At 39.0% G+C, this 19,370-nt stretch overlaps 1 protein-coding gene and 1 non-coding gene across 2 annotated transcripts; one reads left to right on the top strand and one right to left on the bottom strand.

Annotated features, from left to right (window-relative positions):
• The first annotated feature begins 12,813 nt into the window (after nt 1-12,813).
• LOC140036069 (small nucleolar RNA R71) lies at nt 12,814-12,920 on the top strand. The gene has a single exon (XR_011839954.1). It is a non-coding gene; the product is annotated as a small nucleolar RNA R71 (small nucleolar RNA).
• A 3,644-nt stretch (nt 12,921-16,564) lies between these two features.
• On the bottom strand, nt 16,565-19,130 carry LOC113725867 (anthocyanidin reductase ((2S)-flavan-3-ol-forming)). Its single transcript, XM_027249269.2, has 6 exons — nt 18,907-19,130; nt 18,012-18,178; nt 17,712-17,912; nt 17,386-17,545; nt 17,021-17,234; nt 16,565-16,910 (listed from the first exon to the last, which is right to left on the bottom strand). The coding sequence occupies exons 1-6, from the start codon at nt 19,067-19,069 to the stop codon at nt 16,766-16,768; spliced, it is 1,050 nt and encodes a 349-aa protein (XP_027105070.1). The 5' UTR covers nt 19,070-19,130; the 3' UTR covers nt 16,565-16,765.
• Between the last annotated feature and the right edge of the window lie 240 nt (nt 19,131-19,370).

The following is a 19,370-nucleotide window of genomic DNA, read 5'->3' as shown; positions in this document are numbered from 1 at the left end:
GTACCTAAGTATGAGATGGCACGGCACAACTAGTTCCCAACTCAATTTATAGAGGAGTCTGGGAAAGCGTTTCACATTCATGACGATGCAAAATTTGGACTAGTCTACAACGGGTTGAAATCAAGGTCACCATCAAAAACTTTAAATTTAGGTGGAGTGAAAGGTTAAGGGTTTAAACCTTACCTTTCAATAATTAATGTATCACTATATATGATTTTTTCTAAATTCATATGAATGTGTAGTGCGTCTGTTTAATCTGATAATGGTTCAACCCTTGTCGATTTTTCTAGATTCCATTGGGTTCATCCGTTTGCACTAGACTAGAGGTTGCCGTTTAATAATAATAATAATAATAAAAGACAATGGATAGAAGCTTGACTACGACGTGAACAAAATTAGGGGTTGAAGCTTCGCTACCACGTGAACAAAATTAGGTTACGAAACAGAATGATAATGATGCTACTACACCGTATCGTCCCTAACTCAAGTTCTCACGCAATTCACTTTGTCATCTGTTCCAAGTCCTATCCAAAGATTACGATACTATTCTATCACTTCTCCAATTTGTCCGCCATCCGCCTCATCTCTTCCATTCAAGCAGCTAGGATGATTCTTTCTTCTAGTTTGTGTTCGAGTAGATGTAAATTATTTTGTTTGTTCTATTCTTGGGTTGGGAAATAGTTGTCCTTGTAGATCGACGGAATAGGGGCTATTCGTGGAAAACGGTCATAGCATGTAATGCTATAGCATAGGCGTGTAGTCTGTATATCCGGTTTTAACAAGTTATGAATTCAAGATATCATACTTTTTCAGATAAAGAAATTGATTAATATTTTTTACATTGTCAATGTATATAATGATGAATGTAAATACATATCACGTCATTTCAATTGAATTTGAACACTAAACTCTATATATGTGGTATGCATTTAAATCGTATAAATATAAACACTGCCGGTGTATAAAATTTTATCCTAAATAGATGCCCTCTTCCTAATTATACTACTGTTTCTTGCCAAATCCAATGGACAGACTTGTACATCCATGAATTGGCTATACAAAGAGTTCCTTGTCATGTAAATTTGTCACCTTAGTTTTCTTAACAGTTGGGCAAAATCAAACTTTCCGAGTCTCTGATTCGATTTACATTTGTTCTTGGACATGGCTGTGAGTGGCTGTTATTTACGACCCGTAGTTAATGCTTTATTTTCTTAGCATTTCCATGACTCTTGGAAGTTGTATCATGTGCTTTTGGGCTCTCAAGACAATTGCTCATTTTTCTTTGGACGGTCTCTTCTTTGAAATCTTAACTTACGGATCGACCAAACAAAGAATTGCCTTCTTACAATTTAATGTGAATATTGCAGAAAACTAATGCCTCGAAGTAAACATATAAAACATCCCCTCCCAATTGCAATAACATGAAAGCTTCCATCAAGGATTAGGTTAGGCATCGAATCCACACATAATCTTGGTCACCAAATCAGTGTGGTTACTTCCACGAGAGGAAACATATAGAAAAGGGAGAGACTCGTGCTTCGTCAAATCAGCATAAACAACATTTGTCTTCACTTATCAACATTTCTTAGGTGCCCAGTATATACAAACAAAAAAAAAAAAAAAAAAAAAGATTTCCGCTAGAAAAGTTTTCGGACAAGAGAAATCAAATTCTATTTGTCTAACATAGTTTGTCAAAGGAACATTTCAAGAAGCATGCAAGTCCTTTTATTCAAAATTAAGGTTTTGATGTAGAAACACATGGCGGCAGCATGTGATTACCATGCGGGCACAAATGGCTCGAATAAAGTTAAGGAAGTGTAAACTCATGCTATTGGTTTCACGAGACCCAAGAATTGGATGTCTTGGTTTAAATGTCTCTTTCTTCCTCTTCACTTCTTAAATTTCACAAAAAAACTTTTTTATTAAAATTCTTCTTCTAGCGGGGAAGGAGCAGGATTTGTAAAGTTCCTAATTTACCCCTACATAATAAAGGATGAGATGCTTCTCCTTCTAGTTTTTCTTTCAAAAAGTTTCCTATTTTCAAGACTTTTACTGACTAGAGCATAACCAAATAATCTAATTAAATTATGGGGAGGGATGGGATGGGTTAGGTGGTTCAAGGAGAGGGAGTGTAATTGAGAGATTTCGGATTCAAACTCTCTCGTTTACACTAAAAAAAAAAAAAAAACTAATCTGACTAAATTGGTTTTAAATACTCAAATTTATGCTTCATGTTTTCAAAATTTTTAATTGTCACTTAGTGCGTAACCAACTAATATAATTAATTTACTGGTTTAAAATGCAGAAAAGAAAAATACTCAAAATTAATAAATTTATTTGATGTAAAACTAATTTTCATATATTCCTTTTTTAACAAAGGTGGAAAAAGGGTCAGCAATGGCACACACATCGGGGGTGAATTCTTAGTTTATGATGAAAAAAAAAAGAAATTCTACAACGAAGACGTTTCTGGAAGAGTGTTCTATAAATAGGGTGTTCGCATTCTGGGAATGCGAGCTCACTGAGCTCGCATTCGCGGAATGCGAGCTCATTGAGCTCATGCGACCCATATGGTTTCAAGAGTTCTCTAGTCATGCGACCCATCAGGTCCCATTTTCCGATATTTAGCCAGCTCATAGTCATCACAATTAACATCTTCTGTAACGTAGACAACAGGAGATTCTTCCAGCAAATCACATTTGGACAAAACATCAAGCCAAAGATGGTTGCTAAACCTTTCCCTTATTTCCTTATAGATGACAAACTGCATAAGCAAATATGATGAAAACAAATAACTTTACCATGTAAATATAGAGGGCTATGCTACACTACAGAACACACACAGAGAAATGTGAGATCTGAGTCAAAACTTTATTCATGTAGACGTAAGTTTTTGAACTTCGTACCCTGCTATAAAAACTAAATACAATTCAATAATTGTACTCCCAAATACATAAAAATGAACAAAAGTTAAACACTATATTGACCCCCTAATGTTGTTCTGAAATGTCTGAAATACATGCTGCACGTTTGAACAGAAGTAGTTGGACGTCCATATTCGCAAACAGCATATCAACATTTGCATATATGATAAGACTCTAATGCTTCATAACCAAAGAAATATAATGCCCCTTGTTTTTCATCTACTGGATCACTGAGCTCGCATTTACGGAATGCGAGCTCAATAAGTCGAGCTCGCATTCCGCGAATGCGAGCTCTATTGGACGGAATCCCTTGCCAAAACCACCCCTTTTGTAGAATTTTTTTAAAATTCATCACAAAATTAGAAATTTCTCCACACATCGGATGTGCCATGAGCACTAGTGTAAAATAAAACCATTAATAAGATTAAACTATGGGCCCCGTAAACAAACTCATACGGACCAAATTGGAAGTACATCAAATTTGTGTATTAATTCTAATAATTGATATTCATAAGATGTGCAATCTTTACATTAAAAACAGACCAAATTTTAGGAATTTACGCCGCACAACGAACAATTTTGATAGCAGCTTTGACATTAGCCAGGAAGAAATCAACACATTTCCAATTGTTAATAGTTTGCATAAAAAACATAAAATTAAAACACTGTCAAATCAAATGCTCAACATGTGCAATTGTTTTCCCATGCTTTCTTTTTTTGACTTCCTCCTCGCTAAAATTCCTTACAAACCCGAGAAAACTTATACTTCCATTCTTATCTTGAGATCACTTCGGTTAAACTAGGCCTTACAATTTACAAGCGCAACAAGAAAAATTTTCTAATTATTGGCGCTACAATTGGAGGACAAACCTCGTACGCATCCAGCAACGTCCAGCTTTTTAGTTGTTAAACTGTACACATCACGGCCGGCCTCGATATCCTTCTAATCCAAATGTCCCATTCGTCCAATAGTGCTTTTTGCTATTGGCAACTTTTTTTTACGACCACCAACCCTCAGCCCAGTGCCCGGTTCAGAAACCGCCGCTTCTTGACAGCGAAAGCCGCCCGTGAAACGCCTGTGCAAGATTCCAAAACACATATACTTACCCGCCCATACTGCCATGAAGAGCCATACGAAGCAAAGGCATCATATTCATCTACTGGGAATCACAGCAATGGCTCTTAACAATTCTGGGTATGGTATATCTACATGGTGTAGATACATGGTATATATACGTATATATGGTGTAGATTAAAGTGTATAACAGTTGCTTGACGGTGTGTCACGATTATGTGATTGATATTTATAGGAGTTTAGTGTCTTGTGGAATGGCTAAGGCAGGATCTATAAGTAGTGGAGGTAATTTGTAGATCTTTAGCAGAGTTAATTAATAGAATTAATTTCCCTATAGAGTGACATCTCTATTTAACTTAGGATATATTCCATAATTTTTTTAAAAAGTAATAATTTTGGGATTCTTACATGCAGGAAAGAAGGATAATGTAGTACTAAGAAGGAAATCTGATAAAGGTGGGAACTTTGTAAATTTTTAAGGGGTCAATGTGATGGATGAATTTAACAAGATTATGGGGAGAGAGAGAGAGAGAGATCGATAAAGTGGTAGAAATAACCGGGCTAGGGAACTTAAATGTAATTCGGACTTTAAATGTAATTGGCAACAATTGCGGCCCTTATTTCTTCTCCCAATTGCTAGCAAGACTTCCGAGAGATTGCTTTGCTTGCTTTCTTCAATTCAAACCACACGAGATATAAAAGCCAATGAAATTGCAAAGTCAACAATGGTGGCTTTGTCCCCTGATTGTTTTTACAAGGTACGGCCGCCCAATTCAAAGGCAAAAACGTAAGAAGAAAAAAACTAAGCCAGACGGAAAATTCGTTTCTCCCCTTTCCTCCGCCAGGCTGCCCTATTGGAGTCTAATACTTCCCCCTTTCTGTTTTGGTCCTCCGAAATTCAAGGAGGGGATTTCTCCCATATCGGAAATTGATCTTTTACAAATTAAAACAAGACTCCCTCAAATAAAATAAAATAAAGTCTATTACAATTAAATTTCTTCAGCTTCTCCAGAGGGCCCCACGTACGGCAAATCCTCTGAATTTCGACTTTAAACACTTTTCAGCATTCATTCCTGCCATTAGCACCAAAATCGTATATGAGTAGAATCCACCCAATTAATGAGATATTTAGTCAAATAATTGTGAAATAATGCCCAAAATATTCCACTAAAATGCACCCTATCAATCTCCCCCACATCTAGATTATGCTTGCGCTCAAGTATAATTAACTCAGAAGTACAATCAAGATACCAAGCAATTTACAGCAGTTCATACAAAAAATGGCATTTCAAATTCCCCAATACCCTCATCGAAATCAGAATATACCAAATCAACAATTCTCGCAGTTTAAAGTGCACTCATTCACTCCAAGTGTATAGGGTATGTATATAAGATAGCTCTCAAATCAACACAATAGAATGACACTATCATAAGTTTGCTCATATATCATATCGCCACCACTCACTTATGAATCTAAATGCAGCAATCAAGGGACTTTGCAAGGTTGTAACGAGACTGGGGTGAGAAAGTAGGATAAAAAGAATTCAAAAGGGTGTAAAAATGTAAAGAGAATACTCAGAAATTCATTACACAGATTCTTGCACATTTGAGACTTTAAGGCACCTCAACAATCGCCCAAGTGAAGTAAAAATTGGTCCTCGCCACAACCTTTGACTTTTCTTTTTCTCTTTTTTTTTTCTCTCTTTTTTCCATCTATTGCCCCTCTCTTCTTTTTTTCTTTTTCCCCCCTTTTTTTTCCTCTTTTTCTTCAATAAGCCCCAACACCATAAAAATCAACTCCACTTATTGATTCCTTACACTTTTTCTTCTTTTTACAATTTTTTCCTCTCTTTCTCTTGCTCTTTTTTCCTTCTCTTTTTTTCATATACATATGTAATGTCTCCCAAATAATACTTCACATTTCTATGTAATGAAATTAAAGCACTTCTTTACACGAGGTTCAAAAAGAGAGTCTAAAAAAAGGGTTTACAAGTAAAAACTAAGGTCTCAAGCGAAGATTAAGGGTTAAGGCTTAACTTGGCTCTCTAACGGTAAATGAATTAAAGGTTGGTTTTTTTAAGAAAGTCCAAAAATGGCTCAATCCTAGTTGCCCTATCATTTTAATGCATTAAACTCATTTAAATGTGGTCTTGACATGCATAATCGAGCAAGTTCTAGAGGAACAAATCATGTGCATTAATCACTCAACAAACGAAGAATTAGATTCAAAAATTGCACAAGTGATCAAATTGATGTTAAGTTCAGCATATTCATCAATCAATTCATTATCAAGGAAAGTAGAGCACCCCATGGCATGAACTTACCGCTTATACTAATATCTCAATCGCATTCATCACCGTTTAACTACTAAGGCAAGAAAAGTGCACACCAAACAACTCAAAACCCAACTAATGCATAGTTAACCTTCCCCTACACCTAAACTTTACATTGCTCCCAATGTAAGCAAAGAAAGATTAAAACAGAGGTATTGGGGCAACGACACTTCTCTGAAAACGGAGAAGGGCAGAAATGAACTACGATTGCGAAGGGAAGGGTGGACGGAAACCCACGTGATGGAGATATTGCGCTAAATTCTGGGTCATTCCGGCCATTTGACGCTCCATCCGCTCCATACGAGTGTCCATGTGCTGCATCTGGAACCGAAGGGCTGCAAACTGGCTATCGACGGAGGAAAACGGTAGAGGTACCGAAGAGGACGGTCCGGGGACATCCATGGAAGGACCACCGGCCTCCGGGCGCGATGGATTTGAAAGTTCTGCGCTTCGGAGCAACAGAGATTAGCCCCGGGAGGGCAAACTGAAAAATGCCATTCACCTGTTGCACAAGACCCATTTTCTCCAAACAAACTAAATCGAGGGGTTCTATAGTACAAGTACGATGCAAATTATGATTATTCAAGTCCAAAATCTCAAGATTTATAGCCAATTGAGTGATAAATGAGTCTAATATTAATGGCTTATTTTTCTTACTTAACACAGTTTGGAGGTGGAAAGCAAACCAGCAACTCAAATTGACCTTAATTCGAGCAACTATGCACCAAATGAAAAAGAATTCGGGTTTGGTCAAAGTACCCCAACTATCCTTTCTACCAGAGAAGTTGTAAGCCATGAATCTATGTAAATAACGGTATGCAGGACTCTTAAGAAAAGATGCCTTAGACTGGCTGGGTCATAGTTGTGTCGGTCAATCGATAAATCTCTCCAATAACCAATGTTATGAGAGAAAAATGGCTCCGTGTACTCGCACACACTGTGCATATATTCCTCACTCTGGGATTAGGGAATATCAATGAATCCAAGGGCCAAATTAAATTCAGTGATAGATTGGGTGAACTCTCTACCCATTAATCTAAACCTCACTACCTCAAGAGTGGTAACGGAAAATTCATCGGGGATATTAAACTCAAAAGTAGCATAGAATTCCCACATCAGTTCAGTAAAAGCAGGTGAAATGATAGCAGCATAGCGGGTCCAACTTATGTCGGCCAAGTGCTTCGTGACCTCATCCCTAAGATTTAGGAGATTAGGGTTTCGGGTCTTTGAATATATTTTTTTCCAAGGGCAATTTCGTCTATTCACCCCTCATTTTTTTTTCTCAAAATTTTTTCTCAAATTTTTTTTTTTGGTTTAAGGGACCCTTGTCTTAGACGTGGGCACGCCTAACTGCCCTCTAGTCTTTTGACCATCCGTCTAAAATTTTTGATCCTTTAGCGTGACCACGCCTAACCGCTACAGAGTTTTCTGACTGCGGATGAAAATTTTCTTCTCTTAAACATGACCACCTGGCATGGGCACGCTTAACTGCTATAGAGTCTTCTGACCGTCGCCTTCCAACTCTTTTCCTTAGACGTGACCACTTAGCGTGGGCACGTCTAACTGCTAAGTTCCTGCCACCAAATAAAAAAACTACTAAATGATACTAACACTTAACTAAAACAAATAGTCTTGGGTTGCCTCCCAAGTAGCGCATTTCTTTAACGTCTTTGGCTAGACATGCCCGAAACCCTCAAGCAAGATAAAGTGGATTCTGGAGGTGTACAACTTCTACTTCTTCAACAGAGAATCCTTCATAATAAGGTTTGAGACAATGACCGTTCACCACGAACTTCTTTTCTGTTTTTAAACTTTGGATCTCCACTGCACCATAACGAAACACATTAGAAACGACAAAGGGACCAATCCAACGAGAATGCAATTTACTGGGAAAAAGTTTAAGTCTCGAGTGATACAAGAAGACTTTTTGCTCCACTTTAAACGATTTCCTAGAGACTTGCTGATCATGAAAGATTTTACTCTTTTCCTTATAGATCGTGGCGTTCTCGTATGCTTTATTCCTAATCTCCTCCAATTCTTGTAGTTGCAATTTCCTTTGAACCCCCGTTTCTTCCAGGTCCATGTTGTATTGCTTCACTGCCCAGAACGCCTTGTGTTCGAACTCTACGGGAAGATGGCAAGCCTTACCAAAGACTAGTCTGTACGGTGACATCTCAATCCGCGTCTTATATGCGGTTCTGTACGCCCAATGTGCGTCTTCTAGTTTTAAACTCTAATCCTTCCTATCTGGGCGCACCATCTTCTCTAAGATTGATTTGATCTCCCTGTTTGACATTTTGGCTTGCCCATTTGTCTGCGGGTGATACGGTGCAGATACCTTGTGGAGCCGTCGTATTTTCGGAATAGGACAATGATAGTTTTATTACAAAAATGTGTCCCCCTATCACTTACCACAGCTCTTGGCATTTTAAAGTGGACAAAAATATTAGATTTTAAGAATTCTGCAACCACTCTAGAATCGTTAGTACGGGTAGTTTTGACTTTCACCCATTTAGAGACAAAATCAATCGCGAGTAAGATATATACGAAACCAAGAGATGGTGGAAAAGGACCCATCTATTTCTCAAATATAAAAAATTTCAACAAACAACATGGGGGTCTGAAACATTTGTTCCTTACGAAAAATATTTCCCACCCTTTGACACCTATCACAGGATTTGCAAAATAAGTATGCATTTTTAAAAAGGGTGGTCCAGTAAAAATCACACTCCAACACTTTGCAAGCTATTCTCTTGGGCCCAAAATGCCCTCCACATGCAAACGAATGACAGAAATTTAAAACAAAGTGGAATTCACCTGCACTTACACATCTTTTTAGTACTTGATCCAAACATTGTCTCCAAAGGTAGGGGTCATCCCAAATGTAGTATTTGGCATCACTCTTTAACTTGTCTCTCCTTGCATTTGGCCAACCTGCGGGTAATTGATTAGTTACTAAGAAATTTATAATATCAGCATACTAGAGTGCCGACGAATTAACGGCAAGTAGTTGTTCCTTTGGGAATGTCTCTCTCAATGGTTGCTCTTCCTTATGTGCAAGCAAGCGGCTCAAGTGATCAGCAACTAAATTTTCTGTCCCACTTTTATTCTTAATTTCCAAGTTGAACTCTTGAAGGAACAGGATCCATCTGATGAGCCTTGGTTTTGCAGCCTTTTTCATCATCAATTACCTTAAGACTGCATGATCAGAGAAAACTATTACTTTTGCACCTAACAAATAAAGTCTAAATTTTTCTAATGCAAAAATCACAACTAGTAATTCTTTCTCTGTTGTAGAATAGTTGACCTGAGCTCTATTCAATGCCTTTGATGCATAGTAGATTGCACGTGTCGCCCTGCCAACTCTTTGCCCCAACACAGCTCCCACTGCGTAGTCACTCGCGTCACATATAATTTTGAATGGGATGCTCCAGTCTGGAGGTTGGATAACGGGCAGCGATGTTAATGACTCATTCAATCTGTCAAATGCCACCTTGCACTTCTCGGTGAAATCAAATGCTACATCCTTTTGCAACAGTTTGAACAGGAGTGCTCCAATTTTTGAGAAATCTCTGATGAATTTCCTATAGAACCCTGCATGACTAAAAAAAACGCACTTCCCGTACACTTACGGGATAAGGTAAAGCAGAAATAATATTAACCTTTGCTTTGTCTACTTCTATTCCCCTAGCCGACAATACATGGCCCAAGACAATACCCTGCTCCATCATGAAATAACATTTTTTTTCAATTTAGAACTAAAATTGTCTCTATGCATCTTTTCAAAATCAAAACTAAATTATCAAGGCATTCATCAAAACTATCCTCATAGACACTAAAATCATCCATGAATACCTCAATAATTTTTTCTACATATTTGGAAAAGATACTCACTATGCATATTTGAAAAGTCGCTGGAGCATTGCAGAGGCCAAAAGGCATCCTCCGGTAGGCAAAAGTACCAAAGAGGCAAGTGAATGTAGTTTTCTCCTAGTCCTCCGGTGCTAATGCAATCTGGAAATAACCTGAAAAATCATCAAGGAAACAGTAATAGACTCGACCAGCTAACCTCTCTATCATCTAATCAATAAAAGGGAGAGAAAAGTGATCCTTTTTTGTCACAGCATTCAGACACCGGTAATCAATGCATTGACGCCATCCTGTGGATTTCCTCACCGGGACCATCTCGCCCTCTTGGTTCTCTTCTACTGTTACTCCCGTCTTTTTTCGGGACTACTTGTATTGGGTTCACCCAAGAACTGTCTGAAATGACGAAAATGATCCCCACTTCCAGGAGGTTAAGTATCTCCTTCTTTATCACTTCCATTATTAATGGGTTCAATCTCCGTTGCGCCTGTCTTACCGATTTTGCATCATCATCAAGTTGGATCCGATGCATGCATAAGGAGGGGCTAATTCCCTTGATATCTGCTATACTCCACCCAATCGTCTCCTTATGATCTCGGAGAAGACGAACAAGATTGTTTTCTTACCTTGGTGAAAGGTGAGCAAATATGATGACTGGTAGCGTCTCATTGTCTCCGAGAAATGCATACTTCAAGTGCTTTGGGAGAGGCTTAACCTGCAACTCAGGTGCCTGCACAATAGAAGGTAACAATTTCGCCTGAATTTCTGGTACAAAGAGAGAAGTAAGCTCATACCTTGGAGAAATTGGTGGAAGCGAATGCAGTGCTTCAACTGCACGGTATAGCTCATCACTTATTTATATATCAAGAGTTGCTCCCAACTCAAGATGTTTGGCCAATGCCACTTTCAGTGCATCGTCCCTATTCAATTCAAATGTGTCCTGTACAAGGGGTTCAATAACACTCAAAACAAAAATAGAATTAGCCTCATCCGGGTATTTCATCGCATCAAAGATATTGAAATTTACAATTTCACCATCAAACTTCATCGACAAAGTACCCTCATTCACATCTATTTTTGTCCTAGCAGTACTTAAAAATGGTCTACCTAACAAAATAGGTGACGGGTTTAATGCCCTCTCATCCCCTATATTTAGGACATAGAAATTTGCAGGGAAGACTAATCATTGACCTGTACCAAGACATCTTCAACTAGCCCATCGGGATAAGCATTGGTACGATCTGCTAGTTGAATTATAATGTCTGTGCCTTTTAATGGCCCAAGATTAAGAGACGTATAAATAGTTTTAGCCATTACATTTATTGACGCCCTTAAGTCCAACATCGCTTTCCTAATTGGGGTACCCCCTATTTTGCAGGGAATTGTGAACATACCTGGGTCCCCACACTTTGGTGGGAGTTTCCTTTGAAGCATAGTTGACACATTTTCTCCCACCGTCACTCTTTCATCACCCCTTAACTTCCTTTTGTGGGTGCACAAATCTTTCAAAAACTTGGCGTACTTAGGTATCTGCTTGATTGCATCCAGTAAAGGGATGTTAATCTCCACTTTTTGGAACACATCCAAAAGCTCCTTTTTTTACTCTACTTTCTTTGTCTTTTCTAACCTGCAAGGAAAAGGAGGTAAGTTAGATTTAATAGTAGGTGGAGAAGTGAAGGTTACCTTAGGATCCTCGCGAATACGTTCTTCCTCTTCAATTTCCTTTTCTAGCTCCTCATCACTTTTACTTTTTGAATTTTTCACTTTAGGTCCTTCCAGTTTCTTGCTCCTCATGGCACTCACATTTTTGAAATTTACCTCGAGTTGCTATGACAATTTTCCATAAACGTGGGACTCCAAGCGGTTGATGGCAGTTGCCAGTTGGCTTATTCGAGCATCTTGGTCCTTCATGCCCGCTTTGGTGTCCTGCTGGAATTGGGTAGTGCTCACGGTTAAGGCTCTAGTCTCCTGCTGGAGCTGAACGGTATTCGTGGTCAAGGATCTGATCTCCTGTTGTAGTTGAGTAGTAGTCGTGGCTAGGCTTTTGACAATATCCTCCAGAGAGCTTCCTGAATTGGAGGACGAGGGCTGAGGTTTTGTTTGCCATGACTGTTGAAATCCTGATGGACGATTTAGGAATGAATTTTGTTGCATGTTTCCATAACTGAAATTGGGATGGTCCCTCCAACCCCGATTGTACGTATTGGAGTACGGGTCATACTGCCTGCAGGGCGCGGGCACGCCTCTGGCCATGTTTACCTGTTCTGCGTCGTCCTCTTGTAAAAATGGGCACGTGTCCGTGCAGTGGTCCATGCTAGTGCAGATTCCACAAACCTTCGCTCGCGGCGTGTTCCCCATGGCTAATTGTCTAACAGCGGACGTCAACTCTGACAGTTGCTGCTGAATGGATGATGTCTCTATCTTGTTAACCCTACGAGTGGGGTTACTCTCACGGTAGCCAAACTGCTGAGAGTTTTCTGCCATGGCTTCAATAAACTCCCACGCTTTCTTCGGTGTCTTGTTCGCCAGGGTTCCTCCACTCGCAGCGTCAATGATACTCCTATCAGTTGACTGGAGCCATTCATAGAAGTATTGGATCAACAGTTGCTCACTAATTTGATGCTGCGGGCATCTAGTGCACAACTTGTTGAATCTTTCCCAATAGTCGTATAAGGACTCCACGGAATACTGCTTGATGCTGTATATCTCATTTCTCAAACTTGCAGCCCGAGATGCGGAGAAGAATTTTTTTAGAAATTTTTTTTTCAATTGTACCCACGTGGTGATATTACCTGCAGGTAGATAGTATAGCCAATCCTTCGCTGCATCCTTGAGAGAGAAGGGGAATGTTCTAAGTCTAATTTGCTCCTCAGTGACCCCAGGAGGTTTCATGTTAGAGCAAACCACTTTGAACTCCTTAACGTGTTTGTGGGGCTCTTTACCAGAGAGACCATGGAACGAGGGTAAGAGATGAATCAACCCCGACTTCAGCTCGAAGGCGATATTCTCAGTCAAAGTGGGGAATGTGATGCACAAGGGCTGGTGAGTCAACTCCGGGGCAGCCAGCTCCCTTAATGTTTGGGTGTTGGCCATGCTAAATTCGTCTTCTACTGACTCGTTTGCAGTAGAATAGTGCCCTTCTTTCCGTCTTTTGGTCTCTTGCCTTCGCCTATGCACTGCCTTCTCAATCTCAAAATCGTATATCAATTCACCTGTGCGAGAAGAACGGGGCATAAACTAGCAAAGATACCAAGAAAACGAAGAAAAAACTGAACTTAAAAAGAAATAAATATTTCAAACGCCAAACCCCGGCAACGGCACCAAAAATTGACAGGTGCTGAACCTGTGCAATAATAATAAATAAAACCTAACTACCACCTGAAACAGTCAATAATCAATTCGAGTACTGGAGCAGAGACTCTAGGTGTGCAATGGGTTACTTGATTCACCATATTCCTGAAGAGTTTGTTTAATCCGATATACTTGAATTAATTATTTAACTGAACTCACTAACTAGTAGATAGTAGCAAGTAGGGTCGTCTCTTAGGGACTAGCGAGAAATTTATTTCTTTTCAAGCCAAAACAAATAGGGGATTTTAAGATTAAATGCTAACTAAATAATTTAACTGTAGAAAAGTAATTAGTTAAAAGAAATAATTGGGAGAGCTCTAGCCAAGGGTACACTTCAGAAATGGTTCAGGCACTGATCATCGACTCACAGATAATTCCAATATTTATTAATAGATTAGTTATAGTTGTCATGCACGCGATAAACAACCAATCTTTCTTTAATTTCTCGATAGTTAAGGTACGATCGTTAATTATTTTTCTAACCTAAAAACAACCCTAGGTACGACCGTATGATTTAATTTTTAGATTGCATTAATAATTAGAAAGGCCCAATCCTAACTAATAAACACGCTACGAGGGTTTATTTAATGTTAGATCATAAGTTCCCCCAACATAAATCCAATTACGCCAGTTGCTACTAAGATAGAGATAACGAACAATTACGGATTCAATTACCCCTATTTAGCAAAATAGCCTATATGAATAATTAATTATTGCGCACTAACCAATCATACACAAGGCTATAACAATTAAAAGTAGGAAACATATAAATATCAATAAATGAAGAAAATAATTAAAAGCGGTTTAGATCTCACAGTAGTTGTTGAACCAATTCGTCAGTTGCCCCCTTGACTAGAATTAGAGAATTAGCCCTCCATTAATGGAGGACAAATCGCGCATGTAGAATTGGGAAAAGTTTGCAAATCGATTCTCCCACTTCGGTCCACCACAAGAGGAAAAAGCACGGGATTTAATTGCTTCCAATTGTCTCTCACGGAGCAAACATGAGAGAGGGTTTGATGCTTTATTTCAATTCCAGTCACAGCCAATTGAAAAGCAAAGCCAGGGGTCAACAATTGCGGCCCTTATTTCTTCTCCCAATTGCTAGCAAGACTTCCGAGAGATTGCTTTGCTTGCTTTCTTCAATTCAAACCACACGAGATATAAAAGCCAATGAAATTGCAAAATCAACAATGGTGGCTTTGTCCCTTGATTGTTTTTACAAGGTACGGCCGCCCAATTCAAAGGCAAAAACGTAAGAAGAAAAAAACTAAGCCAGACGGAAAATTCATTTCTCCCCTCTCCTCCGCCAGGCTGCCCTACTGGAGTCTAATACTTCCCCCTTTCTGTTTTGGTCCTCTGAAATTCAAGGAGGGGATTTCCCCCATATCGGAAATTGATCTTTTACAAATTAAAACAAGACTCCCTCAAATAAAATAAAATAAAGTCTATTACAATTAAATTTCTTCAGCTTCTCCAGAGGGCCCCACGTACGGCAAATCCTCTGAATTTCGAATTTAAGCACTTTTCAGCATCCATTCCTGCCATTAGCACCAAAATCGTATATGAGTAGAATCTACCCAATTAATGAGATATTTAGTCAAATAATTGTGAAATAATGCCCAAAATATCCTACTAAAATGCACCCTATCAATTACCAAGAGCCAATGGGAAGTGCCTTTACTAGATTTGTTCAAGTCATTATGGCTTCTATGAGGAACCACTTTAAAGGGGTCAAATTTGAACCAGGAGTTCGGCTTTATGACGTCCCGACTGAAATTCTGATATATTTGGTGCTCGGAAGCTTCTTCACACTGAACAATACATGTTAGGTTTCAATTAAGCTTTTTCTCCAGATTACTCACCCGAGGGATCATCAATTTCCTCAGATCACACATCTCTTACTCATGGATCCTCCCCAATTCCAACCCCGAGAGAGGAGCAAACCTTCCCGCCGCGTAGCCCACCTGGGAAATTGCCTCCTAAGCCTCCGCTGCCAGCGTCGGCTATCAATCGCTATGTCGTAGGCGAGCCCTTCTCAGTGTCCAAGATGGCATATTCAGGTGGGCAAGGAGGAAGGGGATCAAGGGTAGGCTCATTTCGGTGAAAGGGATCAAGGATTTGCTATCATTGGGCCAATTGGGAAGGAGTGTGCTGATCTCGGGCCTAGGATTGCTAGTGCTGCCACTAAATACACTAAATACTTCTTACAGGTAATTAGCCTTTTTATGTCAAAAAAAAAAATTGAGGTTTTTGGCGAAGAGTAGAGGGAGGTCTTCCCTTAGAGTCCTCACAACCAGACCCAGGCTCACAAAAAAATCATCCCTGTAGTCATGCTGCTTATTATCGTGAGGAGAAGCAAGAGCAATGGCAGCCGTGGCGGTGGCATAGGTGGTGGGGTGGTAGAGGGGTCGGTGGGGCGAAGATGCTTGGTAAACCATTCAGAAACTATAATACCCTAGATATTTGATCGCGTGTCTCATGAAATGATACTTCATATTAATTTTAACTGTTGGATTTGACAGAAGGGCCACGAATATGTTATTTTATTAGATCGAGGGCCAAATCTTTATTGTTAATTATTGGAGGGCTAAAACTTTACTTGAGAAAGAGTTGGAGGGCCATTGAGACTTTTTTCCCTAAAATGAACCTAGTGATCCGACCTAGAAGTATGATGAATAACGATTATCCAACTTTACAGTGATGACCCTTTTTTTTTTTTTTTTAACACAATGATGACTTTTGCTATAGTAAGAAATTTGTTAAGCAATGGGCTAAACATAACCAGCAGACAACAAACACGTATCAAACCTCTCAGTATAGCAAAACCAATGGTAGATAGCATCTAATCCCATATCTAATTTCAGAAAACCTAATGGTAGATTTGAAACAACTGATTTCAAAATCTTGATTTAGTACTGATGATGTTCCTTTATGAGGATTCATGATCATTTAACTAATTTAACTTTTAGATTTATGAGTAAAACAAATATAAATTCAGGGTTCAACTCCAATTGAGCAAATCCATAAGCATTTAGGATGCACATGCACCAAGCAAAGGATTATACATATTAAGTATTTCACTAGTTTTAATTAAAGTGACTTCAGCAGATAGACGCCTGGGAGACTTCAATAGATACAACAGGTAGCTACATTGGTTTATTCAACTGCAGGATAGAGTTGCTTTCACTTAGAAAAGGAAAAAAAAAAAGTCTTCAATGCTGCAATAAACCCTTAGCCTTGAAATAAGCAAGGGCGTCATCATAAATGTCCTCAATTCCATGCTTAAAATTGAAACCCTCTTTGATAAGCTTCTCTGATGAGATGATCAACTTTGCTTTGGATGGAAAACCTTCAAATCTGCAATTAACCATGATAGTGTGAAAATGCATGGTGACATTTGTTTTGTTTAGGCCTCCAAATCTATTGGGCAGAAAGATACTACTGCAGTGTCTTGAAAGCGTGCTTACTCTGTTGGGATTTTGTAGTCTGGGTATCTTTTACTCAGAAAGTTTGCGAGGTCAGGAACACTAGTATTGGCAGCGCAGCAAATGTAACGACCGGAAGCCGATTTTTTCTCAGCCAAAAAAATGTGGGCTTCACAGACATCTTCCACATGTGTAATGGAGATTGATCCTGCGAGCATCTGCATCCCTTTCAAGCCATTAATGAGGAACTCGTTTCCTGTAAAATGTTGGACACTTTAGCTGGAAATTAATTTGGATATATGCTCAAGTGCATTTGGGAGTTGGGACAAAAATTTTCTGACCTGATGGATTTACGACATGTTACAGCATGTGTGTGAGTATGATCATGCATAATGCTTTGATTTTACCTGTGATCAAGGACATCGCAAGATTGACGCTGGAGGGAACGTCTGGTGTCAGGGGAGGACCAGCAATGAGACTTGGAATGACGGTAATGAGATCAATCTTCTTCTCTTCAGCAAATTTCCAAGCTTCCTTTTCAGCTAGAGTCTTGGAGACAGGATACCCCTGCAGAGCAGATGTAAAATGTTCCCGATCATCATTTCATTATGCAAAAATGGAGATTAAGAAAAAAAAATGAATGCCACTATGGATGGACATAACATTGCTTATCTTAAACTAATAATGCAAATATGCAATCGAAGTCGAGAATTGCAAGTGTGCTGATAGTTACCCAAGTAGGTGGTTTTGCAGAACTCAGAAACTCAACATCTGTCCAGTTCCCTTCATCCATAATCAGCCCTGTACCCTTAAGTTCGTTGATGGTTACAGCTGCAGCTGAGGAGGTAAAAATTACGCGTTTCACTGATCCAGCTTTTACGCAAGCTTTTAGAACATTGACAACTCCTTGAATTGCCGGTTTTATCATATCATTCTGCAACATGAGGAACAAAAATCTTAACCTGATTTCTGATACAGAATTGATGATAACCTTGTTGAATTGCTAATGTTTATTTGATTATCAATCTCATACCTCTGGATCCTCAGAGGCAAAGTTGACTGGGGCGGCCACATGAAAGACAAGGTCACAGCCTGCTACAGGGGCATCAAAGCTTGCTTCATCTGTAAGATCTGCTTTAAAAACTTTTAAGTCTCCCAAACTCTGTAGTGCCAATAGGTGAGTTATCTTTTTCTGATTACCTGGGTAGAAAAAGGAGAAGACGATGTTAAACAAGGCAAAGTACAAGTGTTGGAACAATAAACATGAGAACTATCTAGGAATTAATTACTATTCCAGAGCTCAGTGATGTTGAGAGTTTGTGTTCGAAGTCCAACTTCTGTATTCTTAACATTTGCCAGCCCCAAACTAATGAATCAGAGCTGATTGCTACTTGGCTTCATTCTCATACATAATCTAAAATGTTGTTATACGTTTACTTGCTGAGAATCGAGAAGTGCAAAGCTCCATTGGCATTGGAATCACGTTCAAGAATGGAAACAATCTTCTTCCATTCTCCTCTACAAGGTGAACTCCGTACTTTTCAAGGGAATTAACTGAAGTTAAAAAGAACCACAGAAAAAGATAAGCATTGCATTTTCTTTGCTTCTTTGTGATGTCAAGAATAAAGTTTTCTTCCATAACGCGCCTTCGCATCATCCATCTTTTTCTGTGCAGATCACAATGATTCGGGCAAAATACCCTGATAATTCTTGGCAAATGGTTGTGTCGGGTCTAGTTCTAGGAAATCTTTGTCCATCCTAAAACGACCTTATCCTTGTTAAAGCCAGGGGATCTTTTAACAATAGAATTAGCCTTGACAAAATTGAGCATAAATGTAGGTTAATTTGCAGAAGAACAAAAAATCACACATAAGCTATGCATCTAAAATTGTATCAACTAAGTACCACAATAAAAAAACATAACTAACCAGGATCCCGAACGGTTGTATTCACTGCATACCCTTTCTGGAGCAATAGCTTCACCAGAAATGATGCCAAAAATCCACTGCCACCGATAACACAGGCTTTCTTCAGTTCAATTGCTTGAGCTGCCATCAGTTCTATTCCTATAGATTTTGGAGATTGGCACATATCAAAAGCGAACAACGGGGTTAAATATGGTTTCAGCTAAACAAATTGTGGAAGTAGACGGGAAACACGTGAGACCACTCTCACCAACTCCTCAAAGCTAATGATGTTGTTGCTTGCAAAAAAAAAATTATACCAAAGAGTCAAAGACAAATATGTCAGATGCCCGGATTGCATGAAGGGCTAATGCGTATTGGTTAGCAGTTAGCACTGTAAGTTGACAAATTTGAAGTCCATTGGGATCGAACAGCAGAAAGTTAGAAGTTAATAGCGTGAGTAGGAGTATGGTAGATATTGTCGATTT

Source organism: Coffea arabica, chromosome 2c, assembly GCF_036785885.1.
Source record: "Coffea arabica cultivar ET-39 chromosome 2c, Coffea Arabica ET-39 HiFi, whole genome shotgun sequence".
Taxonomy (NCBI): Eukaryota; Viridiplantae; Streptophyta; class Magnoliopsida; order Gentianales; family Rubiaceae; genus Coffea; species Coffea arabica.
This window is presented reverse-complemented; position numbering and strand designations above follow the sequence as displayed.